The following is a 22,255-nucleotide window of genomic DNA, read 5'->3' on the forward strand; positions in this document are numbered from 1 at the left end:
ACACAAAGTAACTACAGTCTATATATAGTAACCCTATTAAAAAAATAGCTCAATGTAGACCTAAATGTAAAACTTTATACAGCTTTTAGAAGAAAACATGGGAGAAAATGTTGTTTATTAGGCAAACATTTCTTAGACACTAAAACACAATCTATGGAAGAAATTGATAAATTTTACTTCATCAAAATACAGAACAAAGATGAAAATGACTCTGAAAAGTAAATAATAAGGAAATAATCCAGTTTTAAAGGACGGAAATGGTCTGAACAGATACTAATCCAAAGAATGTATGAGTATAACAAATACCCATTAGGGAGGTGCAAATTAAGACTACAGTGAGTGTGTTAGTCCCACTGGTTTGCTATGAAGTGTACCATTAACTGGGTGGCTCATAAACCACAAATGTATTTCTTATAATTCTGGAAACTGGGAAGTCTAAGATGAAGACGCCAGTGTGTTTGATGTCTGTTGGAAGATGCTACCTGGTTGATAGATGGCTGTCGTCTTTGTGTCCTCATGTGGCAGGAGGGACAAGGGCACTGATCCTATTCTTGAAGGCTCCATCCTCATGACCTCATCACCTCCCAGATGCCCCACCTCCTACTACCATGGCATTTCTGATTAGATTTCAACATAGGAATTTTAGGGGACACATACACTTTCTAGCAGTTAGATACTGTTAATACTATATACCTGTTACAATGTCTGAAATTTACAGGACTCATCATGGGAACAGCTAGTACTTTCATACATTGGCAGTGGGTAAATAAAGTGGTATAATAATTTTGGACAATAATTTAGCACTTTCTTAAAATGTTAAGCCTCTACCATATGGCCTAGTTATTCCATTCCTACATATTTAATCAAGGAAAATGAAAACACCTGAATACAAAGCCCTGAACACAAATGTTCATGTTAGCTTTAGTTGTAATAGTCACACAGACACAACCCAATATCCAGCAACAGGTGAGTGGATCAACAAATTGTAGTGTATTCTACAGTGAATTTCTATTAAGCAGTAAAAAAGGAACTTGATACATGCAATAGCATAGATGGATCTTAAAATAATTATACTCAATTTTCTAAGTATGTCAGGAAAAAAGAATATGTACTGCATGATTCCACTTACATAGAATTATAGAAAATGGTAACTGATCTGTAGTGACAAACAGTTGATCAGTGGTTTCCTGGGGATAGAGGGAGGCAGGAGGAAAGATTACAAAAAGACAGAAAGGAAACTCACAATTGTGAATACCTTTATTTTGATTTTGGTGATGGTGTGTATACACATGCCAAAACTTGTCACATTGCACACTTTAAAATAAGTGCATTTTATTGTATTTCGATTAAATCTCAATAAAGCTGTTAAAAACTTAGAAGCTTTTATACTTGAAAAATATTCTAAAATAATCTGAAAGGGATTAGTGTACCTTCTTGGGAAAATTCAGGTAAGTTTTTTTTGTTTATTGTTTTGTTTTGTTTGAGATGGAGTCTTGCTCTGTCGCCGAGGCTAGAGTACAGGTGCCTGCCACCATGCCCAGCTAATTTTTAATTTTTAGTAGAGATGGGGTTTCACCGTGTTGGCCAGGCTGATCTCTAACTCCTGACCTCAAGTGATCCGCCTGCCTTGGCTTCCCAAAGGGCTGGGATTACAGGTGTGAGCCACCACACTTGGCTTCAGGTAAGCTTTATTTCTTTTTAAATCTCTGAAAGACAGCAAACTACAGATTTATATTGTTTATTATTGAAGCTAAAATAAGGCAAATTTAGCAAAAAGTTTGTATAACAACAAATGGAAATGTAAAATCAGTGACCAAATCTGTGATAAAATTTTATTTTGTTAGGCACAAACTTGGAAATCAGAAATTTTCCCTTTTGATAATATAATTTTAGGTACCATCTGGCCTTTTTTTTGTTTTGTTTTGAGAGACAAAGTTTGGCTTTATCAACCAGGCTGGAGCGCAGTGGTGTGATCTTGGCTCACTGCAACCTCTGCGTCCCGGGTTCAAGCCAGCCTCCCACCTCAGGCTCCTGAGTAGCCGGGACTACAGGTGCACACGACCATGCCAGGCTAATTTGTATATTTTTTGTAGAGACAGAATTTCCCCATGTTGTCCAGGCTAGCCTTGAACTCCTAAGCCCAAGTGATCCCCCTGCCTCGGCCTCCCAAAGTGCTGAGATTACAGGCAAGAGCCACCACGCCTTGCCTTGAGAATGCTTTTTAAAATGGTTTTTTCTCCATTTCTCCTTTAAAGAATATTCAAGTTAGGAAAATTTTAGTATCTCTTATTTTATTTGATGAAAAATATTTTCACATTTTTTCTCTCCATTGATGTGTAGAGAGTTCAAAATCGGGCAGATTTTATTCCTTTAAAAAAAATATTTGAAATCTGTTATACACTCTTCTTACTCCAAGTTAAGCAATATTGAAAAAGCATCCTGTTGTGAAGGTCATCTTTTAGATAGTATCAACCAGGATTAGAAATAGGAGAATCAAGATGGTTACCTGCCTTTGATTGTCAACACCCCATACTGTTTTATGTTCTCAAATTCCTCTAGTCCCAAATTTTTCTGTACATGAGATGTAAAACCTTAAGTAGCAAAATGGCTTATTTGTACAATAACCTTTTAAGCTAACAAAACACAGATGTGTTGATGACCCATTGCTGTCAATGTAATGGCCTATACCTATATGGGAGTGGGAGGTGGGGAGGGGAAAACCAAGAACTGGTCAGAATTTGAAAGGATGTGTCTCATAGCTGTGTGACAGGATTCGAAGCAATTTACCTACTTATCTATAAAAAACTGTGGAATTTTGGGACATTTTTACTTCTATCATAAAAAGAGAGGATTGAAGTGAGATTTGCAGGTGTTTCCCTAGGAACAGGACCTAGGTACTGTTGTTTGGCTTTGGTCACTGATAGATGTAGACACTTAGTATAGCAGCCTCAATGTTTTAGTGTATTACAAGGGCACCAGGAATTTGTTGACTATTGATAGTATCCCTAGATTATCATTTTCAAAACTGGCCCTCAGGCAAACAGTATTTCTCAGAAAGCTTCCTTGGGGGAAAAACAAGGAGATCTTAGTCAGGTCTAACAGCTTGGAAAACAAAGCCTACAAATACCCCTCTCTTGAAGATTTTGCTTACGGTTCTGAGTAGTCCTGCCATTAATTGGTTTCACTTTATCTGATTTCACTGAAGCATCTTTGATTGAGACACGCTTCTTTGTAAACCATAACTATTGTGGAGCTCACTTTGAGAAGAAGTGTCTGAAACAGTGTAAAAGGCGAGACTGCCAGAATCTGACAAAAATAGGGCAGTTCTTCAAGGTTTTGTGGGGGTGCGTATAAATCTGGATGCCTTTTGGCAGCATCCCGAAGTAGATGTGAGAAGAGTTGAGCTGAGCTTTCTGAACTGTCAGTTGTCCGTAAGTCCAGTTTTGAGGAAGAATTTTATAAAAAATCTTGATTGAATGTCAGCCATGTAATATACTTAATTGATTTAATCAGAATTCTGTTTTGGAACTTTTCTTTAAAAACTTTACTTTTAAAAATTGTCTGCAGGGATCAACAAGCATTTTCTGTAGCATCGAGTAGTATATATTTTAGGCTTTGAGGGCCACATACTGTCTCTGTTGCATATTATTAGTCTCTGTTTTATAACTCTTTTTTTTATGTTGTTGTTTTTTGAGACAGAGTCTCGCTCTGTCACCCAGGCTGGAGTGCAGTGGCATGATCTCGGCTCATTGCAACCTCCACCTCCCAGGTTCAAGCGATTCTCCTGCCTCAGCCTCCTGAGTAGCTGGGATTACAGGCGTGTGCTACCATGCCCAGCTAATTTTTCGTATTTTTAGTAGAGAAGGGGTTTCACTGTGTTAGCCAGGATGGTCTCAATCTCCTGATCTCGTGATCCGCCTGCCTCAGCCTCCCAAAGTGCTGGGATTACAGGCGGGGAGCCACCTCGCCCAGCCCGTCTTTCAGAATTCTGTGTGTTATATACTTCAACTACTTAGAAGTATTCAGTTTATAGATACTAGGTTTTTTTGCAGTGCATCTTTACATTTTCTATTTGGCTTTTTTTGTTTTAACAGACTTAGTAATTAAAAACTTCCCTTTGTATCCAAAATTTTAAAAATCCTGTAAAGAGACAAACTTTTCTGCCATAACCTTAGTTATTCCCACCACCACCCCTTTTCCTTAATAGCCAAGAAGCATGATTATGTTGGTTGTGCTTCCTTCCCTCCCTTTCATTTTGTAGCTTACTTCAGTGATATTGCCTCACCACCACCTCACTGAGAAAATTGTAATTAAGCTGTTCCATTTATGAACTAATTGTCAAATTTATGAAGAGTTTCTAATCTTTATCTTTCTTGACTATTCTGTAATATTTAATACCATTGATTATGTTCCCTTAACTGAAGTTCTCTTTTACCTTTACGCAGGACCAGGTTTTTCTCATTATTTGCAGACTCCCATTGCCTCCATTGGCATAACTAGTAAAAGCAGATCCATTGGAAACAGCAGCACATGAGCTTATCTTACTATTCATGGATGTTTCAATTTAGCATTCTCTTTGTGGTTTCTCTTTCTTTCTTTCTTTCTTTCTTTCTTTCTTTCTTTCTTTCTTTCTTTCTGTTCTTTTCTTTTTTGCTATGTAAAAAAAGTTTGAATTTTATAAAGCCAACCACAGTAAAAAAATTGACGAAGGTAATCACAGATTAAACATGTTGAACCAGAATGGCATTTGCCATGATGTCATAATTTAATGTTAGTAAAATTATTTTTGATGAAAATGAAATCTCCTTTTTTTTTGTTTTTGGTTTGAGACGGAGTCTCGCTCTGTCGCCTAGGTGGTGCAGTCTTGGCTCACTGCGATCTCTGCAAGCAATTCCCTGCCTCCCAAGTAGCTGAGACTACAGACATGTGCCACCATACCTGGCTGATTTTTGTATTTTTTGTAGAGATGTGGTTTCACTATGTTGGCCAGGCTGGCCTCAAACTCCTGCCCTCAAGTAATTCGCCCACCTCAGCCTCCCAAAGTGCTGCGATTACAGGCGTGATACAATTGGTTTTCACTTAGAATGAAAATTTTATGTGGAATCATTAAATGAAATTAGTAAACAATAGACTTCAAAATTTACATTATGTTTTAAAGTATTCAAAAAAGTTCATTTAAAACATCATAATTGTATGGTCAAGGATTCTTTAGCACCCGTAATATGTTTTTCCAATAATAAATGTTTCAGTATTTTTTTATTTAAAAAAAAAACCTGGATGATTGTGATATCTTACCACTGAAATTTTGGGGGGTTTATCCCAGTAGTTTTCAATCCATGTGACCATCTCACTCCATCCTCTTTCTTGACATTTGGCACCATCTGGAGACATTTTTGGTTGTCATAATTCAAGGAAGGGCGCTACTGGCACCTGCAGGGTAAAAGCTAGTGATGCTGCTACATATTCCTACAGTGCACAGCGCAGTCTTTCCACAGCAGAAAATGATTCTGCCCAGGATGTCAGCAGTGCTGAGATAGAAATCCTGTTTATTGACACAGCCTTACTCTATTTGGATGAAAAGCATATGGGCTATTATTTGACAGGCTTTACTATTTATTGTGCTTCTTTAAAGTATACCGTCTTTTTTTATGGCTCCTTAAGGTACAGAAAGTCAATGATCAAGTTTTAATTGCCAGAGAACATAATTTTTAATGTTTAATATTCTGTTTAATAAAGCAAAATTTATTTTTACTGTTGAAAGAAGCTATTTGGCAAAAATTGGTATTCTAAATATGAAGGAAAAGACAAGGAAAACCAGAGCTGTCACCTTGCATTCATCATAAGCATCGTGAGTTCTTAGAACTATGAACAGTTACATCCAGTAGTAGAAGCCAGCAGAATTGCCCAGTGCCTAGAATACAGTGGGCTTTCAATAAATATTCAGTGGGAAGATGGATAGTTGTGCAGTTTACCTGGTATACTTACAAAATTTGTGTTTTGCACATTGGTTAAGATGCCTGATCATTCATTCCTAGGTCATTTTCAACTTTGCTCTCAAAGCCTCAGTGCAAGTCCCATTTTCCCTCACTCTGCACTTTGTGTACTATTGAAGGTTGAAGTCTTCTTTCTAAGGAAATAATATTAATAGCTAGAGGCTACTGACACTTGCTTTCTGTCAGTTTGTGGGACTAACTTACTTTAAAGTGTCCCCCTCACGCCCAATATGAGGTATTACTGTCTTTATCTTACAGGTGAGAAAACTCAGGCTTAGTGAGACAGACCCTTAGTAACAGACCCTGATCTGTTTCATACCAGAGCTATACCCCTAACCACTAATAATATAATTTTGTCCTCACAAGCTAGACTACCTAGATTTGAATCCTCGCTCTTCAGTATCATCTTGGGAAAGTGACTTAACCTCTACCCAGTTTCTGAAATGTACGTAATAGTGTGTTACCCTCAAGGTTTTTGGTTATGTTAATACATGCTTAGAAGAGTACTGGTAGAGTGATTGCTTAATTTTAGCTCGTTTAATGATTATAATTAAAATCTTTGTAGAAAGCATTTGTGACTGCCTCGGATATTATCAAATACTAAGTTTGTGTCCTGTTTTACCTGAGTTGTCATGAAAGGGATAGAAATGTAAAGTATGACTCTTACCCTTAAAGACTTTGTAGTCTATTTGGGAAGACAAGAAAAATAAACATGAAACCTGACAAACACAATGCAGTTACTGCAAAATAATGTAATAGAGACTACAAATGCAAGTAGAATTTAGTATCCAGAAATACACTTAATGGCTTAAAATTATTCATATATATAGTAGCCCTTCACGTTTTGTGCTGAGAAATTTTGTGCTGGTTTTGTCAGGATATTGGCCTTCTCTTGGCTTTGCTTTTTTTTTTTTTTTGAGACGGAGTTTCACTCTCGTTGCCTAGGCTGGAGTGCAATGGTGCAATCTCGGCTCACTGCATCCTCTGCCTTCTGGGTTCAAACGATTCTCCTGCCTCAGCCTCCCTAGTAGCTGGGATTACAGGCATGCACCACCGTGCCTGGCTAATTTTGTATTTTTAGTAGAGACAGGGTGTATCCATGTTGGTCAGGCTGGTCTTAAATTCCCGACCTCAGGTGATCTGCCCGCCTCGGCCTTCCAAAGTGCTGGGATTACAGGCGTGAGCCACTGCATCCAACCTGCTTTTGTTTTCTTATTCACCCTGAACTCTATGTTCAGTCACCTGAGAATGTTAGTGGGAATTGACACCATTATTTTTGGATTCCAACATTAGGTGGTCCTTTGATACCAACCTTCAGTTGTTTTTTGTTTTTTTTTTTTTTTTTTGAGACAGAGTCTTGCTCTGTCACCCAGGCTGGAGTGCTGTGGCCGGATCTCAGCTCACTGCAAGCTCCGCCTCCGGGTTCACGCCATTCTCCTGCCTCAGCCTCCCGAGTAGCTGGGACTACAGGCGCCGCCACCTCGCCCGGCTAGTTTTTTGTAGTTTTTAGTAGAGACGGGGTTTCACCATGTTAGCCAGGATGGTCTCGATCTCCTGACCTCGTGATCCGCCCGTCTCGGCCTCCCAAAGTGCTGGGATTACAGGCTTGAGCCACCGCGCCCGGCCCTTCAGTTGTTTTATTTGTCCGTAGTTAGCTTCCTTTTCCATACCCTGGAAGGTATTTCCAGTATTTACAGCTGTTTTCTTATCCATTAGACAACATGATGGCCTCTCATTTTACGAATAAAATAGAGACTTTCAGACTTAACTCCTGCTTATGTCCTTCGCCCAGCTGGCATCTGTTAGACTTCTTGCTGAAATTAAAGTGACCTTGACTTCTGCAACATCTCACCCTTGATTGCTCCCTTCTTTCGAGGTTGTGTCTTTCTACAGCACCTGAGGCTGGTTTCAGTTCTTCCTGTTATCAGTTCTCAGTTTCCTTTAATACATTTCTTCTTGACTCTCCTGTCAATGTTTTTGTTCTGGGGGAGTCCATTTACTTCCATGGTTTTGTTTGCCAGTTACATACTAGTGAACCCCATCTTTTCAGCCCAGACCTCTCTCTTGAACTATGCATAGATACTTCCAACAACCTACTGAATACTTTCAACTCAGAGGTCCCAGGGGCACTTCAGAGTTGACTTTTGTCAGCAGAACCTAATAATAATATATACCCACTTCTCCCAAAACAAAAAAAAATAGTTATTTTTCCTGTTCCCTACTGTCTTCTGTTACCTTCTTCTTAGTGTGAGAGCCTTTTTATGTTTGTCTTGTCCCTCTGCTTTTGAATCCTTTCTCTAGAAATAACTAAAAAGTAAAATTAATTACGTATTTTTTAAAAACCTTAATAAGATCTCTCATTGCCTTTAGTTTAGATTGAAAATTCAGTTTCTACAGTATTGATTTTCTATAATGGGCTGGAGAGAAAATTGACTGGTGATCTTGTCCCAGTTCACAAAGGGATGGATTTTTTTTTTTTTTCATTTTGCGTTTTTCTCTGGATCTTACTGCATCCTACCACTTTTTTTATACTTAAAGGTTTAATCATAATTCAATCATGATGAATAACCATATAACAATACTTCCCCTAAAAGTATTTCAAATAATTTTCCAAGAGTTTTTTTTAAAAAACTTTGATTTTAGGTTCAGGGTTACATGTGAAGGGTTGTTACATAGGTAAACTCGTGCCATGGGGGTTTATTGATTATTTCATCACCCTGGTATTAAGCCCAGTACCCAATAGTTATTTTTTCTGCTCCTTTCCCCCCTCCCAAGCTCCACCCTCAGGTAGATTCCAGCGTCTGTCATTTCCTTCTTTGTCTTCATAAGTTCTCATCATTTAGTTCCCACTTGTAAGTGAGAACATGCGGTACTTGGTTTTCTGTTCCTGTGTTAGTTTGCTAAGGAAGATTGCCCCCAGCTTCATTTATGTTCCCACAGAAGACATGATCTCATTCTTTTTTATGGCTGCATAATATTCCATGGTGTGTATGTACCACACTTTATCCATTCTGTCACTGATGGGTGTTTATGCTGATTCCATGTCATTGCTATTGTGAATAGTGTTACAATGAACATTCGTGTGCATGTGACTTTATGGTAGAATGATTTATATTCCTCTGGGTATATATCCAGTACTGGGATTGCTGGGTGGAATGGTAGTTCTGTTTTTAGCTCTTTGAGGAATTGCCATACAACTTTCTACAACAGTTGAACTAAATTATACTACCACCAACAGTGTATAAATGTTCCCTTTTCTCTGCAACCTCTCCAGCATCTGCTATTTTTTGGCTTTTTAATAATAGCCATTCTGACTGATGTGAGATGGTGTCTCATTGTGATTTTGATTTGCATTTCTCCAATGATCAGTGATATTGAGCTTTTTTTATATGCTTGTTGACCACACGTATGTCTTCTTTGTAAAAGTGTTCATATTCTTTGCCTACTTTTTAACGGGTTTTTTTTTCCCCCTGTAAATTTGTTTGTTCCTTATAGATGCTGGATATTAGACCTTTATCAGATGCATAGTTTGCACATATTTCCTCCCCATTCTGTAGGTTGTCTGTTTACTCCATTGATAGTTTCTTTTGCTATGCAGAGACGTATTACCACTTTTATCATCACCTATTACGGGGTAATATTTGAAATAGTGTAAACTTTTATACTTAGTGTTTAAGTATACAAATGTCCAATTTTCAAAGCCTTTATAGTTGACTCTGTCATTGTCAACCTTATTCACTGCCACAGCTCACCTTAGAATCTCACAAATTTGTTTGCATTCCGGACTGCCACTATTCTCTATAAGAACTTGGGCATGACAATCAAAATGGTGTTAGCAGTATATCAGTACTTAACTTTTTGGATTATGAGGATTAAATAAAATGATGGAGTTGAAGTGCTTAGTTCAAGGCCTGGCACATAGGAAACACTCAAGAAACATTAGCTGCTCTTGTTTTACTGTTGTGGCTGCCTTACTCCTTAGCCTGAATGTGCAGTTATCGATGCCTTTGTTCACACTATTTTCAGGCCCTGGAACACCTTATGCTTTCCTCCTCCCACTTCCTGTGTCTACTTCTGTCTCAGGATTAGGGCTTCTAAAAACTTTTCCCAGCTTGTAGTCCTTTACCATCCACCCTTGTCTTTACATAGGCATTCCCTTATCGGTGCTTTTTGTACATATTGCTACTTGGATTATTGCATTTCATTACAATTTGGACTTTGAGTTCCTTTGCAGTGGTAGGGATTAGTTCTCAGTCTATTTATATCCTGGTATTATTGCCCTGCCTTGGAGCTAACAGGTTTTTTCAGTTGGTAAAAATAAATGCTGTTATCTAGGTTATCTCATTTAATCCCCTCAGCCACCCTGTGGTAGGGAGTTGTTATTATCTTCCGTTTCCAGTTAGGGAATCAGAGGCTGGTTGAGGTTAAATGATTTGCCCCAGGCTACTTAGTATGTAAGTGCTGTAAACCTAGAAGTCCTAATATTTAATAACTTATTACTACCCTATAGCTACCCTCTTATACCTGATATTTGTCTTTATAGTATGAGTAGAATAACATTTAAGTTTGGGCTGTGTAAGACATCTCAAGAATTGGGATTCTGCTTATTCAGAATTGTTATAGTTTCATCTGTGTAGCACTTGCTTTCTTTTTACTATATAATATTGCTTAGCAAAACAATTGAGTATATAAATACATTTAAGATATTGAACTTTGTATCGACCATTTGCTCAATAAATATGTAGAGTTGTTTTTACTTGAAAGAATTAACATTGTATTTTTTTCAAAATTCAGATTTTCACTGATTTCAATTAGCCTTTATTAAATTTTATTTATTTAATATCCTTGAGATAATTATGTATTCGTATGTGAATGATAGGCCTTTCTTGGTCCTTATAGCATTGTCATCTTAGGATCATGTAATAATAAATTTGGATGACTTAAGGATTTGTTACAGCTTTTGTATTCAGTGAAAAATGTTGCTTCTGATAGCTGGGGTAGGGAAACTGAGGAGGGGAACTACATTATTAAACTACAAAATTACTGCATTTTATTAACTTTATAATATTTTAAAGCCACATTAGCAGTGTATATGTTGATTCTAGTTATTCTGGAAGGTGTAATTGTGGTTTGAGTTACATCATAAATTCCAAAGAATGCTAGACAGTTTCTTATTTTTAAAGAACAAGGAATAGAATTGAAAATGAGCAGTGTTTAGTATCATTGTATAATCTTCCAGTTTAATTTATGGATTTACTTTGCTTTATTGTTTTTGTTTTTAAGGTTTGCTTATTTAAAAAATATTTATAAGCATTCCTCTCATTACAGAGCATAGTAATGAAGGAAGATTTCATCATGAATTTCACCTCTGTAAGAGTAATATTTATATTTGATTTTAGGGAAGCTATGCGAAATTATTTAAAAGAGCGAGGGGATCAAACAGTACTTATTCTTCATGCAAAAGTTGCACAGAAGTCATATGGAAATGAAAAAAGGTAAGATTATTGTTTTTCTGGTGGATAGTTAATTGTAGTTACCACATGAATTTGCCAATTATGTATTAATATATGTGTCAGAGGATGGTTTCTATTACTGGGTTCATTTGCTAGTACAAAATAAAAAATAGGAGATTTGTCTCCTGAAGGGGAGAAACAAAGTGAATTGTAGTATACTGTTAGGAATAGATAACTGGTGCCATGAAGAAAAGTCAGCATGGAGACAGAGGATCTCTCAGCAAGGCAATCTTTACTTTCTGCAGAAAGGGTGCTCCTTGCAGATGGAATAATGGAGAGAGCACACTTAACAAAGGAAAAGCAGACATATTTGTTCCTTATGCATTTGGGTCATCCTTACCTCTGTGTCCTGCATCCGTTGGCTGGAGCTGGACCTCACAGTCTTAAATTGATACCCGATTTACTAATAACATAAAACTTTCCTAAATAGGTAAGTACAGGGGAGAACAAAGAAGAGAGGAAGTTGCTTACAAAAGGTTTAAGAAAGCAGTAACATTTCCAAATAAGGAAGAGGCATAAAGCTATGAGCTAAGGCCGGGCGCGGTGGCTCAAGCCTGTAATCCCAGCACTTTGGGAGGCCGAGACAGGCGGATCACGAGGTCAGGAGATCGAGACCATCCTGGCTAATACGGTGAAACCCCGTCTCTACTAAAAAAATACAAAAAACTAGCCAGGCGAGGTGGCGGGCGCCTGTAGTCCCAGCTACTCCGGAGGCTGAGGCAGGAGAATGGCGTAAACCTGGGAGGTGGAGCTTGCGGTGAGCTGAGATCCGGCCACTGCACTCCAGCCCCGGCGACAGAGCGAGACTCCGTCTCAAAAAAAAAAAGCTATGAGCTAAGACTTGTCTGGGCCTGCCCAGACATGCCTAAGTAAACCAAAGCGACTAATTGGGGTAAAGTGTAAGAACTAATAGTTGATAGGAGGCTTTAGAGTAAGAAGCTATTATTTCTAGTGTCTATTATTTTATTTTTAAACCAAGACGAGCTTTGAAGAGGAACTTTTCTACTTTCTACACATACTCAAGCTGGAAGGAGAATTTAATAAAGGTCATCTTGTTAATAAATCCCTGATCTTACAAAATCAAATAATCCATAATTTTTCTTTTGGGCTACATAATATTTCCCAAATACTTATGTGATACATTAGGTAATTCACAGCGAAGCTTTCTCTTTGGTGGAAAATGTAGTTTTTTACACAAATGTGACCCCAAAAGTACCATTTTGAAAAGGAAAAGGCTAAACAAGCTCTTGATCCTAAAACTGTCTTGAGCTTAGGTTAATTGAGCTATAGAGTGATTACAAAGAAAACTGCTGGCTCTCTCTCTTGATCCTATTCTTGTTTGGGTTGCTATTAAGAAGAAACAGCAAAACTGGGTTCATACTCTCATACTGGTTGAATGTGGACTCAACAGAAATTACCTATAAAGTAGATTAACCAAAATTAAATTACAACAAGGTGATTTTAAAATATTTCTCATGGTATCCTATAAATTTCAGCATTTTTTATGTTTAATTGGGGACTTTCATTGTTTCTTCACTTGGTTCCTGGAATTTTCTTGTGAATAGTTTCTTGAGTCTGTCTTTCAAACAGCATTTTTTGGTTAAGCATTTCATGGAAAAAGCCTGCTAATGGAGAAAGATCAAAGGTTTTTAATTGGCTAGAAAGGTACCCCAGCCGAAGAGAGAAGGAATGAAAACTAAGGTTTTGGGGTTGTTGTGAAAGGAATGAGTAGAATTCTTAGAGATTGTGACATAAAGGAAACCTCAGCTTATGCTTAAGAGAAGGGAAATGTAATATGTATGTGATTAAATTAATTTACATGTTAAAAGAGAATTAGGAAGTCCTTTTTAGGAAGTTCCTGGAAGCTGTCTAGATCTGAGCTGAAAAGAAGGGTAAAGCTTTTTTTTTTTTTTTTTTTTTGAGACAGGGTCTCACTCAGTTGCCCTGACTGGAGTGCAGTGGTATGATTTTTGCTTACTGGGCTCAGGTGATCCTCCCACCTCAGCCACCTGAGTAGCTGGGACTACAGGCACTCACCACCATGGCCAGCTAATTTTTGTATTTTTTATAGAGACAGGGTTTCACTATGCTGTCCAGGGTGATCCCAAACTCCTGGGCTCAAGTGATCCGCCCTCCTCTGCCTCCCAAAGGATTAGAGGCATGAGACACCGTGCTTGGCCAAGAAGGTAAAGCTATTTAATTGGTAGTTTTAATCCTCAAAGATGAACAAGTGAAAACAATTTTTAAGATTCATACTGCCAGGTATTGTTATTCAGGCTTACTAAATTTATGATTATTTTATCTTACTTTACTAACACAACTTAAACACTGATTTAGGGTTCAATATGGGAAGAAGTTGGTATCTGTAGTTTGGGACATAGCGTACCAACTCAAATTAGTGGTCGTTTTTTTCCCCATGAAGTTGATACTAGAAATTCAGTATTTCTTTTTCATTAATGAAATTTAGTGTGTGTTTATAGCAAGTTTTCTGCTTTTTAAGCAAAACAGAAGAAGTCAACACCCGTCATTATGGAAGAAGAATCTAAAAGGCCAGCTGTGCACCTCATAGTGAATCTGAGGTAGAAACAGTTTCATATCGGCTCCGATCATGAGCCAGACATTGTTCTGAAAGTGCTTTATAAATATTTTAAAGTTGTAATCCTCATAATAATTTTGTGAAATAGTCATGTTATGATCCAAATTCTGTGGGCAAAGAATCTAAAAGTCAGAGATTTTAAATGTGTCCAGGTTGACATTAGTTAGGAATCTGTGGAGCTAGGGTTGGAACTCTTGAGGGCCTAATTTTAAATATTTACCCTTTTTACTACCCTAATTGCCATACCATTCCATTTGCATTTGAGTGTTGTGTTATCTAGAGCAGGGATTAAGGAGGAAAAGATCCTTTGAGTACTTAAACTTTGTAAACTTAACTTTGCCTAGGACTAACTCTTTTACCATTACCTGGGTGAGACTGGACTAGCTCTAACTGAATTGTGAATAGATGCATGTTTATCATATAGCGTCAGACTTGGGCAAGCTGCTTTTCTTTTCTCTGGATTTTTGAAGATGCATTTTAGTACAATTGAATTCACTTATTCTTTATTTCTGATTGGCTATTTGGCTATTATGTGCCAGGTTTTATGCAAAAGGACCTTTACTAGGAGTTTTAAAAGTCACTATGTCATTTAATACTGGGATGTATAACTGAGGCCCAATGGAGATAACAAAAGGGGAAGAGCTATTTAGAAAATTATGTTAAAATCCAGATAAGGTTCCTGTTTGTTAGTTACTGTTAAAAAATACGCTGGGTGCGGTGGCTCACGCCTGTAATCCCAGCACTTTGGGAGGCTAAGGTGAGAGGATCACCTGAGGTTAGGAGTTCGAGACCAGCCTGGCCAACATGGTGAAACCCCATCTCTACTAAAAATACAAACATTAGCCAGGTGTGGTGGCAGGCACCTGTAATCCTAGCTATTGTGGAGGCTGAGGCAGGAGAATCGCTTGAAACTAGGAGGCGGAGGTTGCACTGATCCGAGATCGTGCCACTGCACTCCAGCCTGGGCGGCAGAGTGAGACTCTGTCTCAAAACAAACAAACAAACAAACATGCGTATAGAGCTGTAGTGGTTTATGGAGTTAAAATGGAAAATTTAGCCTTATCTTTTATTGTAGTAGCTTTTATTTTTTTTCTTCTTTTTTTCTTTTTCTTTTTTTGAGATGGAATCTCACCTTGTTGCCCAGACTGGAGTACAATGGCATAATCTTGGCTCACTGCAACCTCTGCCTCCCAGGTTCAAACGATCCTCCTGCCTCAGCCTCCCGAGTAGCTGGGATTACAGGCACCCACCACCATGCGCAGCTACTTTTTGAATTTTTTTTTTTTTTTTGAGACGGAGTCTTGCTCTGTTGCCCGGGCTGGAGTGCAGTGGCTGGATCTCAGCTCACTACAAGCTCCGCCTCCCGGGTTTATGCCATTCTCCTGCCTCAGCCTCCCGAGTAGCTGGGACTACAGGCGCCCGCCACCTCGCCTGGCTAGTTTTTTGGTATTTTTTAGTAGAGACGGGGTTTCACTGTGTTAGCCAGGATGGTCTCGATTTCCTGACCTCGTGATCCGCCCGTCTCGGCCTCCCAAACTCTGGGATTACAGGCTTGAGCCACCTCACCCGGCTACTTTTTGTATTTTTAGTAGAGATGGGCTTTTACCATGTTGACCAGGCTGGTCTCGAACTCTTGACCTTGTGATCTGCCCGCCTCTGCCTCCCAAAGTACTGGGATTACAGGCGTGAGCCACCACGCCCGTCCTGTTTTCAATTTCTCTGTATTGTTTGGGCATGGCCTAGTTGGTCTAAAACCCCAGTCAAAAGAAAGCTTGAACAATCTAAACTTTGAAGTCCTCTAAAAAATGAATAAAAATGATGAAAAGGCCAGAGTACTACTTTCCTATATTTTTACTGATTTGTATTGTTAAAAATTTCAAAGTAGACATGCATTACTTTATAATAAAGGGGAAACCCATTAAATTTACTTGATTTTTTAAAAAACAGGTGTTAGTATCAAGGGACTGCTAATGCTAGTCTAGCCCTCTGGATGTCTAGCAAACTCCCCTGGATTCAGAAAAGAGTTCTGGGCTCTTACTTGGTGGTGGAGTGCATAGTGGGAAGAGGAAGATCTGCCTTCTTTCTTGCTGATCCAGGTTCAGGCCTTTTTGAAGAGTTGCAAAGGCACAAGGCGTGAGGTAACCTGAGGGCATGATCACAGTCCTCTTGGCTGTGTCTTTTTGGCATACAAAATAACTCCAGTGAGTGATGCTTAAAAATACTTGGTTAGGAAATTTTATCCCCAAATTTTAAATTGTTCTTAATGTTAAATATGGTGCCTAATAACTAATATTTATTTGCATGGCACATCTAGTACCCCATTTATATTAGTGATGAGTTTCTCATTAAGTAAGGTCTGAGGTTAAAAAATAAACTTTTTAAAAGATTATTTTATCTAGAGGAAATGTTAATATGTCATTTGACATATTAACATTCAGCTTTCTTGAAGGCAGTAGTTAAGCAGCAGTATGATGCTGTTGAAACAATTAACAGTAAAGCCATTTAGACTGATTCTGAAGTCATATTGAGATTTGTGTTAATTGGCCAATTGTGGTATGCAAAAAGTTCCTAAATATGGTCCTTGTGAACTGAATAATCATCAAAGGTTAGTAATGATTCTGCAAAGGTAGCAAGATAATGCAAATGTCATGAGTTTGGATTCTGCTTAACCAAATTTATATATTGGGATGGATAAAAAGCCTTCTTTGAATCTGTAAGGCAGTTTTCAGACATCATCTCAAGATTTGAGGAAATAGGTGTTGAAACAGTCTCTGAAAATAAAGACAACTTATGACAGGAATAAAATTTTAAATGTGTGCATATCGCCACCAAGTGGCAGAGAAAGTATTGTTTGTCATAGTTGATAGAGCTGCTGGGAAAGATGAGAAAATAGAGGCAACGTGTTTTATAGGATATCTTTTTGTAGCAGCAGTTAAACTCTGTAGGCTAACCACTTACTGGTCAGACTTTTCACTGAGTGTTTGATACATATTGACCAACTGCCCAAATTTTTTAAAAATCGTCAGTTTCACACACCTGGCCTAAAATATACCACGTAAGATATATTTTAGGCCAGGTGCAGTGGCTTGTGCCTGTAATCCCAACACTTTGAGAAACCAAGACAGGAGAATCCCTTGAGACCAGGAGTTCAAGACCAACCTGGGCAACATAGTGAAAGTCTGACTCTGTCTTTAAAATTAAATAAATAAGTAAGTAAATAAATAAAATAAAGATGTATTTGAGTTTTCTTCTGTTAATTTGGTGGCCTTTTATTTTTACCCCATTCTCTTTGGTTTCTTTTGCCTGTATTCTTGCCCTTTTTTTGTATATATGCTGACTTTTATTCAATCACTGTATTGTTACTGAAGTCTGGGCAACAACTTGATTTGTTTGCCGTATTTTAGGGGATGATGATATTGGGATGTTTAAGTTATGATTTTATCAGCAATATAGAAATAATTTCAATGTTTAGATTGTATTGGATTTGCTACTTTCTTCCATTATGACTTTTTTAAATAATTTAGACTTGAGCTTGTTTTTTTTTTAAGACTCAGAGACTATTGAAAAGTCTTCATTTTTCTTATATTTATTACATGATTGGAAAGCACTTTCAAGATAGACCCTTGGTCACTGTTTTGAATAGAGAATTTTTTATCAACCTGATTTTTACCGTTTCATGCATTTTGTCACACTACTTTTGAGAAAACTAGCACTACTCATTCTTTTATCATTTTAGCTCTCTTTATATTTTTCAGATGTGAAATTAAGAAGTACCATTTATGATAACTCATTGAGATTTGACTACTGTATTTGGCATACAGGTTGTGCATTCCCAATCCAAAAATTCGAAGTGCTCCAAAATCTGAAAACCCTGAGTGCCAACATGACCCTGTAAGAGTCTTCCGCTGTCATGTAGGCTGTAATAGAGTGGCACTATCTTGGCTCGCTGCAACCCCTACCTACTGGGTTCAAGCAATTCTCGTGCCTCCGCCTCCTGAGTAACTAGGACTACAGGCATGCACTACCATGCCTGGCTGATTTTTGTATTTTTAGTAGAGACAGTGTTTTGCCATGTTGGCCAGTCTGGTCTTGAACTCCTGGCCTCAAGTGATCCGCCCGCCTTGGCCTCCCAAAGTGCTGGAATTACAGGCATGAGTCACTGCGCCCAGCCTGGAGCATTTTAGATTTGGGATGTTCAACTGCTAAGAATAAATGCAAACAATCCAAGATCTGGAAAAAAAAAATTCAAAACACTATTGGTCCCAAGCATTTTAGATAAGGAATACACAACCTGTACTAAAACATAGCTCTTTGAGTTTTATAGCTGATACACCAATTTACTAAGGAGTCCTAACATCAGTGTTCAATAAAAAACTAACAGGAGTTGTGTTTCCAAAACTGATGCCTTCTCAACCTCCTGAGAGTGTGCCAGCCTAGGTATTTGATTCTGTGCCACAGTAAGCATTGAGTAACTCCCAGCATTAGAAGCCAGAAAGCTCCCCTTTGTAGACTTGAACTGAACCCACTCCAAAACTAGCCCAGTTAATCCAGGGTTCCCTCCAAACTTAGAGTGACCTGGAACTGGGCCCACTACCTTGGCTGTGACCTTTATATCCTTGGCCTCAGTGTAAGTATACAGGCATGAAAACTGCTCTTTTCTATTGGATTAGATAAATGTGAGAGGACTACAGAGACTTCCCTCCTCACTCAGTTAAATCCTTAGGGCCTCCTTGGTCTACTTGTCCACTACCTCTGCCTTTGCTGCCTGTTAATCCCCCTTCTGCTCTCCGCTCTAGCCACTCTGGTCTGTTGGTTGTTTCCCCACTCTTGGTCACAGTCCTTCCTACCTCAGAGCCTTTACACTGGCTCTTTCCTCTGTGGAAATGCTCTTGCCCCAGGTGTCCACATGGCTTTAGGTCATGACTCAAAGTCACCTTCTTAAGGAAACTTTTCCTGGCCACCTTGGGCTGTCCCCATTTCAAGTACCCCTTGCCTGCTTTATTTTTTTCTCCCCAGCTAACGGAGTACACCAGCTAACGGAGTACATGTGCATGTTATTTCACTCATTTATCTGTTTTTATTATCTCTCTCCTATTAGAGTGTAAGTTCCATGAGAACAGGAATTTTGTTTCATTTTTTTGGTTATTTTTACTGCTATATCCCCAGTATCTGTTACACACTCAGGATATAATAAATAATTTGGAGAATTAATGAATATTAAATAAACCCAGCTTACTTCTTGTAAGTCGTATGTAAATTGCCTCTAAAGTAGTCTGGTTAGGGTTGAGCAAAAAGTAGGTTCTATTAATATATTTTGAGTCAATTCAGTAGATAGTATTGTAGAGGCTGAGGGGGAAGCAAATAAGAAGTAGATGTTATCACCTTCAAGAAGACCTAAGCACCAAATCCAGCCTGCTGGTGTCTGCATGTGTGTACATATATGCACATAAAGTTTTTTTCTTTTAGTCTGCACGTTGTTGGCCTACAGAGTGTTAATAGGTGTAAATTAGTTGCCAAATTTAAAAAAAAACTACTTCATATAAAATTTGATTTCAGGCATCTATTGAACAATTGGAGGACGGGACCAACACTAGACCTGCATGCCCATAGTACAGCCACGTGAGTTTGAGTGGATATATACACACCAGTGGCTGATTATCATTGCATTTAAGATCTGGGTTTTCTTATACTAGGATTAAGAAAAGTAAAAAATTTTCTGTACTAATAACAGTACAAAAAGAGAATGACAATGGAGGCTGTGTGTTTCAAGAAAGAAGGGAAGGAAACTACTTCTTTGGGAAACTAAAGGATATTCCTAATTTTTTTTTTTAAGACAGTCTCACTCTCACCCAGGCTGGAGTGCAGGTGCACTATGACAGCTCACCGCAGCCTTAAGCTCCCAGGCTCAGGTAGTCCTCCCACCTTAGCCACCGGAGTAGCTGGGACTATAGGTGCCTGCCACCATGCCCACTAATTTTTGTATTTTTTATAGACATGAGGTTTAGCCATGTTGCCCAGGCTGGTCTCAAACTCCTGGGCTCAAGCAGTCCACCTGCCTCTGCCTCCCAAAGTGTTAAGATTACAGGCATGAGCCACTGCGCCCAGCCTGGATATTCCTGTTTATTGTATACACCGTTCACCCATTTATATGACTTATGTGGCTACTATAGTTAATTTGAGTTTTCAGGCCCTCTAGAGAGATATGGCATAGATGTTTTAAAGTATGTACAAGTCAGCATTATAATTGAGCAAAGCTGAATTTATACCCTATATAAGGACTGGATTGATGGTCTGAACTATGTAAAATATGAGCCTTGAGCTAGGCTTTGCAATAGATAATATTTTTAATTGCTAAAGAAAAGATTATAAGAAAGTCATTCGCAGAAGAACTTGTGAGGGTGGTTTCTGACAACTAGCAAAACAAACTTATGGTATTCTGTGAGTTGAAAGAATATAGTGTATTGTTCTTTGAGCATGAAATATTTCTCAGATATCTACAGTGCACCAGGTGTTCCAAGTATATATAAAATTCAAAGATATGCAAAACACAACACTGCTCATAATCAGGAGATCCATTTGTTTTTGACTCTTTTGCTTTTATTAATATTTTGGTTAATTCTACTATGGACAATACTCGATAATACAATTTTCTAGGTTAATTTATCCCATTAAGTTAATTTACCACATTAAGTTAAATGCAGTATCCATAACAATAATGTCACTCATTAATGATTGTGTCATTTTGAATAGACCTTAATTAGTAATTACAGATTTTGTGGTGGTTTATCATGTTTTGTAATATGTTAGAGTGCACTGAATTTGCTGAACTCCAGTAGTTTAGAACTCTGAGCCATGTGAAAATACAAAGAGAAGTTCTGTACTCTAAAAAGTATTTAATCTAACTGTACGCATAGCTCCAATATTTTACCTGAACAGATTTAGTTGTTGTGGAAGTCCCGATTTCTGTCTTGTGGGCATGATTATTTGCATTACAAAAGGCTTCACCAAAATTTTTCTTTGGGAAATAGGTGCATTTCAATATGATTTTGTATTCATAATGTTCAAGAAAAGGAAATGCTTTCTTGAATCTAATTGATTTGAGCTTTTTGTTTTTTTTCTCCCCATTATTCTTCAGGTTTTTTTGCCCTCCTCCTTGTGTGTATCTTATGGGCAGTGGATGGAAGAAAAAAAAAGAACAAATGGAACGCGATGGTTGTTCTGAACAAGAGTCTCAACCGTGTGCATTTATTGGGATAGGAAATAGTGAGCAAGAAATGCAGCAGCTAAACTTGGAAGGAAAGGTAAATCAAGACTGCTAGTTCACCAGAAAGGGGCACCATGGTACCAGAATATAATTTTCATATTCATTTTTGTGGTGGAGATTTTTTTCTTTAATAACTGTTAGTAACAATTTCTGGAATATATAAACTAGGACCAAAAAATATGCCTCTCAGATCGCTTTGGTCTAGTCATTCATGAAGCTTATGCTACTGACATTGGAAGATGGCATGCAGTAAGCTTCCCCAGCTTGCAAGCAGTTTTAGCAAATCAGATTTCTATTGGAAGCCAGTAATAAATTTAGGAGGCTGATTGCTCATCTTCTGTTTGACAGAGGTTTGATACTCAAATCTCAACAAAAATACATTGTTCAGTAATGTTTTACTCTGCTGTTTTAATCTTAGTTTTTATACTAGACACAATGATATATACATTGTGGAAAGCATTTATCTGGGTTATAAAGATCATAAATGTTTACTTGACATCAGAGATACTATAGATAAGAACAGCCACAGTTGGTTATACTCAAATTTTAGTGCATAGCAGGGGTTCTTTAATTAATTTTCTAGAGAAAACAATTTATCAACTAGTTTTACTAATTGTATGAATTTAGAAAGCAGTCAATCTAGATCTTTTTTTTTTTCTTTCCCTGGACGGGATTTTTACTCTGTCACCCAGGTTGAAATGCAGTGGTGCAATCTTGGCTGACTGCAGCCTCCACCTCTCAAGTAGTAGGACCGTAGGTGTGCGTCACCATGTCCAGCTAACTTTTTTGTATTTTTTTGTAGAGACAGAGTTTCGCCATGTTAGCTAGGCTGGTCTTGAACTCCTGAGCTCAAGCAATCCACCCACCTCAGCCTCCCAAAGTGCTGGGA

At 38.1% G+C, this 22,255-nt stretch overlaps 1 protein-coding gene across 6 annotated transcripts in view; it reads left to right on the plus strand.

Annotated features, from left to right (window-relative positions):
- RBPJ (recombination signal binding protein for immunoglobulin kappa J region) overlaps positions 1-22,255 on the plus strand; it is a 114,779-nt gene that overhangs the window by 74,592 nt on the left and 17,932 nt on the right. For all 6 annotated transcript variants that reach the window (XM_033213927.1, XM_033213929.1, XM_033213930.1 and 3 more), the window contains 2 exons: positions 11,393-11,488; positions 21,238-21,403. In XM_033213927.1, the coding sequence (XP_033069818.1) occupies positions 11,393-11,488; positions 21,238-21,403 (262 nt within the window). The remainder of the gene's footprint in view (positions 1-11,392; positions 11,489-21,237; positions 21,404-22,255) is intronic.

Source organism: Trachypithecus francoisi, unplaced genomic scaffold (genome assembly GCF_009764315.1).
Source record: "Trachypithecus francoisi isolate TF-2019V2 unplaced genomic scaffold, Tfra_2.0 Lachesis_group1, whole genome shotgun sequence".
NCBI lineage: Eukaryota > Metazoa > Chordata > Mammalia > Primates > Cercopithecidae > Trachypithecus > Trachypithecus francoisi.